This window comes from Vicugna pacos, chromosome 13 (genome assembly GCF_048564905.1).
Source record: "Vicugna pacos chromosome 13, VicPac4, whole genome shotgun sequence".
In the NCBI taxonomy this organism is placed as follows: Eukaryota; Metazoa; Chordata; class Mammalia; order Artiodactyla; family Camelidae; genus Vicugna; species Vicugna pacos.
In genome coordinates this window covers 4309247-4321823 of record NC_132999.1, presented here as the reverse complement: position 1 = coordinate 4321823, position 12577 = coordinate 4309247, and the positions used below count along the sequence as shown (strand labels likewise).

The 12577-nt window shown below is 35.2% G+C and overlaps 1 protein-coding gene across 1 annotated transcript in view; it reads right to left on the bottom strand.

Annotated features, from left to right (window-relative positions):
- Positions 1-12577, bottom strand: part of COL24A1 (collagen type XXIV alpha 1 chain) — a 397032-nt gene that overhangs the window by 67128 nt on the left and 317327 nt on the right. Inside the window, exons 47-50 of the mRNA XM_072974057.1 lie at positions 12301-12357; positions 9265-9318; positions 3585-3638; positions 3421-3474 (exon numbers count right to left, since the gene is read on the bottom strand). Coding sequence (XP_072830158.1) covers positions 3421-3474; positions 3585-3638; positions 9265-9318; positions 12301-12357 — 219 coding nt within the window. The remainder of the gene's footprint in view (positions 1-3420; positions 3475-3584; positions 3639-9264; positions 9319-12300; positions 12358-12577) is intronic.

The window sequence follows — 12577 nt, the reverse complement described above, 5'->3', positions numbered from 1 at the left end:
CACGTTCCATTACAAGGAATATAAAGTTATACTTTCTGTATACCTGAGTTTATGGCTTAAGGTTCAAGATATGCTACACATGTATGTGAGTATTTTATTCCAAACATTCAAATAATAAAATAAAAAGAAAGAGATTCACGTATCACAAATCGATTACTTTGACTATTATGTTGGGGGTTATTTCAGAACAGTTATATACTGTGCTCTAAAATCTATACATATGGGTCCAACAACATGAAAACTAGAACATTACTACTAACTGGATGGGCATTAGGAAGCAGCTCCCAATAGAAAAACACTAAGAGAAAATTATGATTATGAAAATTATTTTTAAAGTTTACTTTCTTGCTTGTAATGGGTCACTTATGGCAAAATCTATCTACTGGACACAAAAATTGTGTATAACGAATAATAAAATAGTCTCTACTAAGGTGTTTAATTCAGGAAAGATTTCCTTATTCTAATTATTGTCGCCATAACTAAAAGGAAGTAGGCCAGTTGGAGAAGGAACAGACGTGCAACGGAGGTCTTAAATGCATCAAGATCAACAAACTGTAGAACATTGGTACTTTTTTGAATTTGAGCATTAAAAAAATACCCTCCAATTTAGAATTGCTGGATAGTCTTATAACTAAATTATGAGCCAAACAATACTAAATAGTAATCTTACACAGAGGAGGTCTGTTCAGTAGGAAATTTAAGATTGGGCCAAAGACAAAGAACATATGTTGTCATATAAGGTGTTAGGAGATGATTAATTGAGGAAGGAAAAAAAAATTATCCTACCACCAAAGCCCAGAATTCAAATATAATAAAGCTAGAAGGATTCTCTGCTCTTTTCAAATTTAACTTACTCATATCATTTTATTTAAATATAAGTACCTCATAAATCAAGAAGCAGATTTTTCTATTCTCATAATAGGAAAGGTGAATGAATTTCATATGTAGTCTTCAGAGGATGTGGAAAATTTGTGCTTTTTCTTTTGTCTGCCTGGCTTTGAAAAACAGAGTAGCCTCCATGAAATCAGATCCGTTTAAACAGCTTTCCATTCATTGGGAGTCTACTACTTCATAGATTACAAGAGAAAATAATGTAATTCTCTTGATAACAGAAATTTTTAAAGGTGCCCTTATAGTCCAAACACTCCTTTGTTTGACTTTTATTTAAATGAAGCTGAAGGACAGTCATCTCAACCCTTTGCTAGTTCTAACTTTGTTAGAGGGTAGCTTTAAAATGCAAACACAAGGGTGGGGGTATAGCTCGGTGGTATAGTGTGTGCTTAGCATGCATGAGGTCCTGGGTTCAATCCCGAGTACCACCATTTAAATAATAAAAATTTTAAAATTAAAAAAAATTTAAAAATTGCAGACATAGATTTAGAGAGTTAAGCAAGAATCATAGTCTCTTTCTCTCTCTTTTTTTTTTAACCAAAAAATTTCAGTTCACTAAAATCTGGAATTTTGTTTTGGGAGGAAAATAAGATTTTGGCTTGAGTCTCGGTATTTGAAAGCCATTATGGGATAGTTCACTGCATTTGCAATATAAAAGTCATAAAAAATGTGGTGGTTTGCAACTGACTTTGACTTGACCTGCTCCAAATTTTTCTTTATAGTTGTCCATAGTTTCAGGTCTGAAAGACCAATAAATGAATTAATTGGTTAAGTAAAAGTAATCATATTTTGCTTAATTTATAAGAGATTTCAAAGTAACAGAAAGCTGCTGTATAATAATGGGAGTCAGGAAATAAAGTTTCTAGTGTTGGTTGTCTTGCTAACTAGTTTTGTGATCTTAGGTAGCTCATAATCTCTCTGGGACTTAAACTTCTTCATATGAAAAATTAGAGGGTTGTTCAAATGATTTTAAAGGGCCACTTCCAAATCTAAAAAACAAATTTAAAGCTTTTCAAAAGCAAGATGTCAGCAGTTGGACAGGATCCACCTGGCCATTCAAAATGTCCCTAGTGAATAACACATAGCCCGTGATTATTCAGGTAACAATTACTGCTATTTGAAATTCTAAGAGGCTTAACCTCGATTGTGTGCCAGTACTGCCCAAAGCGGGAAAAGAACTAGTCCCCCTGGATCACACAGGCTTTAAACCAGGACTCCTCGGCCCCTTTCAGCTCCAGTCCCCGGGTGTCGACCATACAGGCTGGAGCTGCAGTTGCCTTAGTAGGAATATTTGATTTTCACTGGTATTATTTTAACAGATACTAAGAAACATCCAAAAAACTTCTTTGTGAGACATGTCAAAAAGGAAAAGGGAAACACTGAGTATATGAAAATACTAATTGTAAAATACTAGAAATTTTAGGATCAACCCTTGGGAGAGCATTTGCATCCTCCGGCACTTAATGCAAATATCAGAAAGTCACATGAGGCCAGTGGCAGTGTTCTAGGTTCATGGCTTTTTCCACTACTTTTTCCAGTTTGGGTATTCAGAATTCTAAGTGAATGAGACAACTGTATTCTTTCTCTGCACTTTTTCTTGTTCAGGCTGGCCTTTATGGGATTTTTAAAGCTCATTATTTATTAGCTCTTAATTATTAAGGATCCTGACAGAGTTACTAGGTAGATGCCAAGACTGTTTAAAATGGCTTCTACTTTTTGAAATGAAAATCTATTATCTGGTGCAATCCAATTTTGTTAGTTACACACACAAATGGGAAACACAAGTATGGATAAGGACAGCTTAACACATTAGGAGAGACATGGTCTCAAATTCATTATCTTTTATCAATTCCCACCTAATTTATTATTAAAGTACAGTACATTTTCTTAAGAATTTAATTTTAGATCAATAGCACATGAAGTCAGCATGCCATGAAAAGTAGGGCAGCGATGAACTGATGGTACAAATCACAAATCCAGTTGTTACAGAAGGTTCAGGCACTATCTATCGATGTACAGGGAAAGAAATGGCTAAATTCAGTAAGTCCACAGATTTTTAGTTTGCTTAATAACAAATAATTGATTTGTGTTATGGAAAAAAAAATCTTTTAAACCAGCTGTGAGTCTCTGTCGTACAGTCAAACTATTTCCACCGCTGCCTCACTGCAGCAACTAAATAAGGGCGACAAGTAAGTTTCTAGTCTGCAATGCTGGTTTTAAGGCTTGTTGGGAGTTCTGCCTGAAATCCCAAGGAAGGACAATTAGTTTGGGACAACTTTAGTCAATTTTCTTAAAGCCAGAGCAGGCTGCTGGTAAAGGGAAATTTGAATGGCAGTCAAAACACATGAATTAACCAATAATCATGTTTTAGTGCAATTATTAGCAAATACCCTGTTTAGAGGCCTGTGGTGACTCCTGCTCTGAAAGGATGGATGAGCATTTAAGTTACAATGAACAGCAGCTCCGGGTGCCCCTGCTTTCTCAAGCCAGGGATAAATTTCAAATTGTTTTAAAGCAATTTCAACTTACTTCAGATCCTCTCTCTCCTTTTAGTCCTTGTTCACCCTGGTCACCTGGCTCACCCTTTAATAGGAACCAAAACAGAAATCACATATAAGGCAGAGACAAAGTAAGATCTATTAACATTAATGTTTTTAAATGCCAGAATCACAAAGCATGCTTTCAAAACATACTGGGGGCCCTTGTTGTCCAGCGGCACCTCTTGGTCCTGGTGTACCCACATGACCCTATGAATGGAAAAGATTGTATTATTAGAGTAAATAAAGACATGTGACTTAGAGAACAAGGTAGTTATCACTTAAAGTGGTAGCAAATTGTTACAGAATTCAATTTAAATATTATAGAGATTATGATTCTCTCTTGGAAATAGTACTGAACATAATAGCCATCAGATATTATGATAACTGAGAAAGGGTATAGACTTCTGTTTCACTTTTTCCACATAGGTTAATATAGTGGGTTGAAGGATGGCCCACCGAAGCCAAAAGATGTCTATGCCCTAATCCCCAGAACCTGTGAATGTGATTTTACTTAGAAGAAAGGATCTTTGCAGATGTCATTAAGTTCAGGATCTGAGAAGGAGATTATCCTAGATTATCCATGTTGGCCCTAAATCTGCTGACTAGTATCCTTGTAAGAGACACACAGAGACAGACAGATATAAGCAAAGAAGGTCATGTGAAGACAAAGGCAGAGATTGGAGTGGTGCAGCCAGAAGTAATGTGTCAGCCTCTAGCAGCTTGGAAGGAGCAGGGACAGATTCTCCCTTAGAGCTTACAGTGAGATCACCGCCCTACTGGTATCTTGCTTTTGGATTTCTGGCCTCTAGGACTGTGAGAGAATAAATTTCCACTGTTTTAAGCCACCTGGTTTGTGGCAATTTGTCACAGCAGGCTCAGGAAACTAATACAGTAAATAAATGAATAAAGAGTTTGAGAACAAATTTCTTTTTTCAACCTTTTCCCACTGTGGAAGTGTACTTGTGGTCTCCATTTTTACAAACTTAAGTTCACAGCCATTTAGGGAGTAGATTTACTGAGCTGAAGACTGGGAGTTGTTACTATGTATGCCGAGACATCAAGTGACTGTGACGTTCAGCAATCTGCCATCACCCCAGTTCTACCGAGAAGGAATGCTGACCTTCCACATTTCCCTTGTCTAGTGTGTAAACAGAAACTAGCAACAACCCAGGGGCATGTCAGGTAAGTTACACAGGAAGAATTCCACATGTAATCTCTTTTATCCCCTTCCCTACTGTCCTCTCTTCACTTCAGATTTCTTTCTTCCTGTATATTATAGAAAGAATGCCACCGGAAAGACAGTTATCAGGTCATCTCCTTTTTCCGGGCTAGGAGAAGAAAGGCCTACATACCTGAGGCTAACAATATTTATTCCCACAGAAAGATCAACTGAAGGCTTGTTTGCATTCTGCAAGGCAAATATTTATGGTTTTAAGATCCAACTTCCTGATAAAGGAAATGAATCCTGTTTAAGGGAGTGAGAGAGAGAAAGCTGCAAGAGAGAATGGCTAATTTGGAAATCTTACTACACGGCCATAACTGAAGAGAAAACCATTATCACCCACGACCCTTACCAACAGCACATGAGCGGAGTCAGCAAGAAGCAGAATCAGGTCAGTCAAGATGGAGCTGCGTTCAAGCAAATACGACTGCGGGAGGTCACTTACTCAGCAGGCTCCGGAGAGCAGTGCTTGCTGAGAAGCTGGGATAACAGTGAAGAGACAGTAAGAACTGAATAAACGACAAAGTTCAAAACCATCGAGGCCTATTGTGGCTCCACCGCTACTCTTACCTGTAGCTACAGAGACATTTTAATTTTGATTTAAATTTTTTTCCAGATGTACAATTTGATCAATTTTGATAGATGTATACACCTAAGAAACCATCCTTTTAGAATGATCATAGGAGAGCCACCTGCCTCTCTTGGCTTTGTGATGTCTGGATACAAATCTCACAACAAAACAAACTTGTTTTCCAGAAGCTTCACTATAATTCCTCTGGTCCTTTCCACTCCAATAAAAATTAGCAGACTATTTTTATGCAGTGGCAAAAATTAAATATACTGTAGTAAATATTATTATTAAGTAATGTGGGCAAGATTATGGGAAGTGATTGACTTTTTTTTCCTGATGATTTTAGTGATGGGATGAGTTGGATGGCCGAGGGGAGCTTGGAGAGGATTGTATATGGGAAGCGATGACAAGATGAAGTTTGAAGGATGCATGCTCCAGGCAGTACTGTAAAAGGAAAGCGTTCTGCAGAAGAAAGAGCATGGGAGGCTAAATGGAGATTCATCTAACACAGCATGCTAAGTGGAGAATAAATTTGAGAGGGCTATGACTGGGGATAAGGAGCCTAGTTAGAAAAATATAAAAATAACTCAGGCAAAAAACGATGAAAGCCTAAAGTAGGGCAAAGTGGAAAGATTCCAGATATATTTAAGGGGCCCAAAGCAGCAGCCAATTGAGTTTGAGAGGTGAGAGGGCAGAGAAAGGAAAGAAAGGAGGGAAGGAGAGGAGAGAGAGAGAGCAAGAGAGACAGAGAGAGACAGAAAGAGGGAAGATTCATTTACTGGACATCTGGATGTCTTGTGAAACTCTTCACCAAACTAAGGACACAAAAAGTGGCAGATCAGATTTGGAGAGGACGCTGACACTGGTTTAGACATGCTGTGTCTGAGTTGCTGTGACGATGTCTAACAGCTGCTTGAATCTGCATGTCTGATGCTAAGGAGAGAAGGCCAAGTGAGCATTTAGTTCTTCTACTGTATGCAAAGAATTCTATGGCCTTTGCCAAACCAAAGTAAAAAGGAGTTGAAGCTAGATCATGATTCATTTACTGTATTTTTAGGGCTCATCGCACTCAAATTTAGCCTGATTTAATCTTGGGTATATGTGTTTCTGCTCATATCTTTAAAAAGTAAATACTGACAGTATAGTGCTCTTATTCAAACCATGTTCTCTGACTCTCTCAAGCCTCAGATTAATTTATCTTGACATATATGATGTATAGTTTACTGGATAACAACTGTATCTGTTTTTATACTGATTAAGCACTCTTTTCTGTCTGAGTGATATCCATGGAATCAAGGAATGAGTTTGGGTTGCCTACTGTTAAATTCATGGCTCCTGGCCCACAGCAGACTCTAAAATGTATGTTAAGTGACCAGAGATTTAATTATACATAACACATAAAATGTGTCATATAGAATAATGCCTAATAAATATTTATTGATAATGAGCAACACACTTGACTTTTATGATTCTCAGTTTCTTCCAGAGGAAAAAAGAACAAAAAATGGTGAGAAGGATTACAAAATGTAATCAACTGTTTCAACTGTTCATAGCCAAATGGAAGCAAAGTTTTCATTATTCATTCCATTTTTTTTCTCCAATCATGAGTTCACCATAACTGTAAGAATATTTGTGAACATAAAAGTTTAAAAGCTCGTGATTATTCAGCCATAAAAGGAATGAAGTATTGATATATTTTACAATATGGATGAATCCTGAAAAACTTATGTTAAGTGAAAGAAGCCAGACACAAGAGGCTATGTATTGAATGATTCTACTTATGTGATGTGTACAGAGTAGATAAATCAAGAGAGATAGAAGGCAGAGTAGTGGCTGCCAGAGGCTGGGTGAGATAGAGAGTGACTGGCTAGTGGGCATGGAGCTTCCTTTTCTGGGTGGTCAAAATTGTTCTGGAACTAAGTAGCGTGCGATTATTGTACAATATTGCTAATGTACTAAATGTCTCTGAATTTTAGACTTTAAAATGAATAAAATGGTAAATTTCACATTATGTGCATTTTAGTACAATTTAAAAAAAAAGCTTGGTGATAATGCTAACCATCAGTTTTCTAGAGTGAAATGATAGTATCTACAATGCCCATATAGAAAAGCAAACATTTTAAAATATCACCTAAGGCTACAACAGAACACTCTAAGTAAAACATGGTTCCCCTGGATGAATCAAACTTACGCTTGGGAAAATGCGCCAGGGGATAAGTGTGGGTATTTCATGACTTAGATGTCTAACCAATAAAATTACTGTGGTTGCCTGGTACTAAATGGATTTTTAAAATAAACCCATCAGTGAATGATCAAATGACTCCTAAAACCTAAGAACATAGGATAGAGTAAGACAGAAAGAAAACGTGGCTCCCACTAGTTCATCAAACATCCACAACTGAAAACTGTATCAGGAGTATTTATGGAATGAAGGAGGCGAAATCGATTCCATAGTGAGCCTAGGGGAAAGCTTTCCTCTCATGAAGGATTTTTGAAGAACATATGACTTTCCAGAATGAAAGGGGCAGGGTTTTCCTTCTTCTGACTAGGTGAAGACATTCTTTCCTTCTTCCAGCAGAACAGTTAACTGTTTGTTTGCAAAGAGATGTGCTTGTTTAGCTACTGACTAGTTGGTAGAGGCCAAAAGAAGATGCTAACAAGAACCTGATTTTCCTCAGAATGTGTGGAGAAATAATGCACAGAAAAAGCTAAAGAAGTTTAAGAAGGTTCTCAAATTATGCTGGAAGCAGTGGGTTTGCTTCTCAACCTAAAGAAAACCTGATTTCAAGTAAATCTACCGAATTCCTTGGATTAGGAAGCACTGTAGAAACAAATGTTATATAAACTGGAGACAGAACATATACAATATATCTTCTAAAAATGGTTCTCTGAAAATAGGAAAAATGTCAGATGGCCACCCCAACAATTTCACAAACTTTTAGAACTACCTTGGACACTTGCTTCAAAGAGAGTTTTAGGAAGTGAGAGTTGATTTTTCAGATTTCAGGCTTAAGAAAATCAGCTTATAAATGGTAATTATCTACCTACCAGCTTGTCCATTCAATCTGGCTACCTAAGTCTTCATTTTACACATAAGGACAAAAAAATTTTATATAATGAAAGGTATATATTGGATCAAATATCCTATCAATTCACTGTTAGAAATGAATTATGTTTATGTACATATTATATACTAATTCGTACAGGGCTCAGAACAAGACAGTGTACTTTTAAGCTGAGGAGCTAAGATAGCTGCATATTAAAAATACTTAAAGCATCAGCAACAGTAGATGCTAAAATATCTGTGATGAATAACTTCTGTTAACAGTAAATATTATAGGACGACAGAAGAGGGAAAGATTGTTGTTCGAGTGGGTCAGGGGAAAAGGGAGTCTGAATTAGATTATGAAGGATAGCTAGGATTTATGTAAGTAAAGATTACATCATTTTCTGAGTAGGCAGAGAATGTTGTGAGCAAAGGAACAAGACAGGAACTACAGGGAGAGAGTTAGCAAGTGACCATTTTGTTTAGCATGTGACATTATAAACAGAAAAAGAAGAGATATAGGGCAGGAATACAGAACATCCTTGACACAAGTATTAATAAAAATGATGAAACACACTGATGAAAAAGACAAGAGTCTTATTCCCACGGATCTTATATTTTGTTGCAGGAACAAAGACAAACCAAACCCCAAATGTATATAAAGTTGATAAGACAACGTAGATAGCATTAAACGTCATGAAGTAAACAGACCAGAGTAGTAAGACATAAAGTGAGAGACAGAAAGGGCAGTTAGAGAGGGCCTCTCAGAGAGTAACATGTTGGCTGAGATCTGAATGATATGAAAGAAACAGCAACAGAAGGAGATGAAGATACTTTCAGAACAAAGGGAGAGAAAAAACAAAGAGCTAGGCTTCTTCCAGATCCAAAACATAAAACATTAACTCAATGATGCCTATTTTCATGGGCAACTGAGCAGAACCACAGAGAACCCTATTCAAAGTTCGAAGCAAGGGGTGAAATTTGCAGTAATTACCTTGTATCCCTCTGCTCCGGGCTCTCCCCTCTCTCCTTGCTCCCCTCTTGACCCCTACAGAGACCACAGGCAAAAACAATCAGTCTCACAGCTGGATCTAAGTATTTGTGAGTGCAGATGGTAGGCAGTGTGAAACACTTTTTTTCTCCAAAATATGAAACCAAATGGATAATAATTTCTTCAGTTCCACTTATTTCAAAAGATTGAATTTCAATGATACCAAGAACATCATAAGCACTGAATTATTTAAAGGAAACTTCATAATGATTCTGCTAAAAAAAATACTGAAGAAATGAAGTGCAATTAAACAACATGAATTTTCGGATGAGCAAAGTATGTTATATAGCAAAATAACTTGCATTTTTACTTAATGTAAAAATGACTGAAAAAATTTAAGCAGGATCGTTCAGCCACTTAATTCCATTAGTTAGAAAATATTATATTTAATAATCTTTTAAAAAGTATCTAAAAGCTAATCTTACTTTACTGTTCATCAGAAATTGTTTATTATTTAATCTGTGAAATTTTAATTGTTAAGATATAAATTAACCTCATAAAAATTATACTTATTCATTTTAATCCTTAAGGTAGAAACTAATCTAATAAATTTCTACTTTTAACTATTTCTAAATATTCCTAGTATAAAATCTTTGATATGATAAACTGTTCAAATTATCTATTCTAAAATGCACTTGAAAAATTATCACATATTAGGACCTACTGTCTGAAAAGAAACATAAATTAAAATTATTAGCAAAACCATAAAATTTATTATGGGCCATTAATTCATAAACTTTAACTTGCTCCTATGTGGATAAAAATATTAGACATAATGTGAAGACAATAATCTCTGACTCTGGTTTAATTATTTAGAATATTCTTGGTATAATTTTCCCACGTGTCCCATGTCTACTAGATAAAGCCATTGTTATGTTAGACTTCTAACACACTTACTACATTTCAGTGACATTCTCTAATCCTGGCATACTTGAATCTGGGGAAAACAAGCACAACTATACTCCATTTGCCCATAGTTTTCCACTTACTTTTGAATTTCTGCACTATTTCCACATTTTTGTCTCTCAGAGTTTTAGCAAGACTAGAATATATTTGATAAAGAATTAAAAAATCATTTTATCTCTTAATGATTATTTTCCTAAATTCCTATAAGTTTTAGGGTAAATTGGAACTGTTTTTTTCAAATTGAGGTATATTTGAAATCCAATATTATGTAAATTTCAGGTATACAGCATAGTGATTCACAATTTTAAAGGTTTTATTCCATTTATAGTTATTATAAAATATTGGCTATATTCCCTGTGTTAGCTTCCCTCTTCCCACTGGTAACCACTAGTTTGTTCTATCTGTGAGTCTCTTTTTTGTTATAGTAACTATTTCATTTCATTTTTTTAGATTTCACATATAAGTGATACCATATAGTATTTGCCGTTCTCTGACTTATTTCACTTGGCACAATACCCTCCAATCCCATCCATATTGTTGAAAATGGCAAAATTTCATTCTTTATTATGGTTGAGTAATTTTCCATTGTATATATAGACTATATCTTCTTTATCCAGTCATCTACTGATGGACATTTAGGTGCTTCCACATCTTGGTAATTGTAAATAGTGCCGCTATGAATATTGAGGTACATGTTCCTTTTCAAATTAGTGTTCTTCTTTCTTTTTTGGGGGGGGTGGATATGTATCCAGGAGTAGAATTTCTGGGTCGTATGGTAGTTCTATTTTTAGTTTTTTGAGAAACCTCCATACTGTTTTCCACAGTGGCTGCACCAATTTACATTCCCGCCAACAGTGTACAAGAATTCCCTTTTCTCTGAATCCTTGCCAACATTTGTTATTTGTGTTCTTTCTGATGATAGCCATTCTGAGAGGTGTGAAGTAATATCTCATTGTGGTTTCCATCGCATTTCTCTGGTAATTAATGACGTTGAGCATCTCTTCATGTGCCTGTTTGCCATCTTTATGTCTTCTTCGGAAAAATGTTCAGGTCTTCTGTCCATTTTTTAACTGAGTTGTTTGGTGTTTCTGCTGTTGAGTTGCATAAGATATTTTCATATTCTGGACACTAACTCCTGATCAGTCACATCATTTGCAAATATTTTCTCCCATTCTGTACATTTTCTTTTAGTTTTGTCGATAGCTTCTGATAAAGAATTTTATATATTTTTATAGATGAGTGTACCTTTATACGAGGTGGCTTGATTTAATCAGAAAACTTTAGAACTTTTCCTATTTCTAAAACAAAGTACACCTTTCAACCATCTCCCAAGAGTCAGATCAAAACCTCAGCAGTGACTACATATTCTGATTGTTCTGTTTTAGGAATCTATAATCCTATGTGATATCCTGTGAAAAATGGAAACTTTAACCAATTGTATTTATTTCTGTTCCCAGGATTTTTTGTTTTACCAGTTCAATTTATATACATCCTTTAAGATTGTTTTAGTCAAATATGAACATAGAGACATATTTAGATAATCAAAGCTACAATAGCCACCCTTCAAAAATCGTGGTTACAGCTAATCCTTAAAATGCTTAATGAGAAGACTATAGATCAATGATCTTTAAAGTATTAGTTCTAACAACTAGTTAGGTGAGTTTTGATATCATTTGGTAACTGTGTGTAAACTACTATAAAAAAGAATACAGGTTAGTTTTTTTAATACTTTAAAAATAAATCTGAATTTGATTTATAAAGAAATATCTGCCTTAAATGTCTAGCATATGTAATTTTTTGATAATCTCTGTAAAAAGTTATCCTAAATTTAATGCTGAAAATCAGAGTTGGAAAGTTACTGTATTAAACTTCTATATTGTGCTAAGGACCTTGATCTGGCTATAAACAGTTTCCATATTTAGATTATGTGACTGTAAATACTACTTTCATATAAAACCATGTTACAAAAGTAATAACATAAGACTCCTTGAAAAGATGTGATTGGTGTTGTGAATCTGTTATGGTAATTGCATTTTATCTTAAAACATCAAATAAATTTAGAAAAAAACCTACTGGTTCACCTCGAGTCCCAGGTGGTCCTAGGACTGTGTTATCTTCTCCTGGATAACCCTATATATTAAAGATAATGATTGATGAACAAAGCCAAATTAATAAAACAAACTTTAAAATACAAAGCCTATTATTTTCTAATATGTTATAAAATATACATTCTGATTTTATCTTTTTAAAATGAAATTTTTTTACCTATAAAATTTACCATATGATACTTTATACCAGTTGTAATCCGTACATACTTCTCCTTGGAGAAGTGTCAGTCTGCCTTAATTAC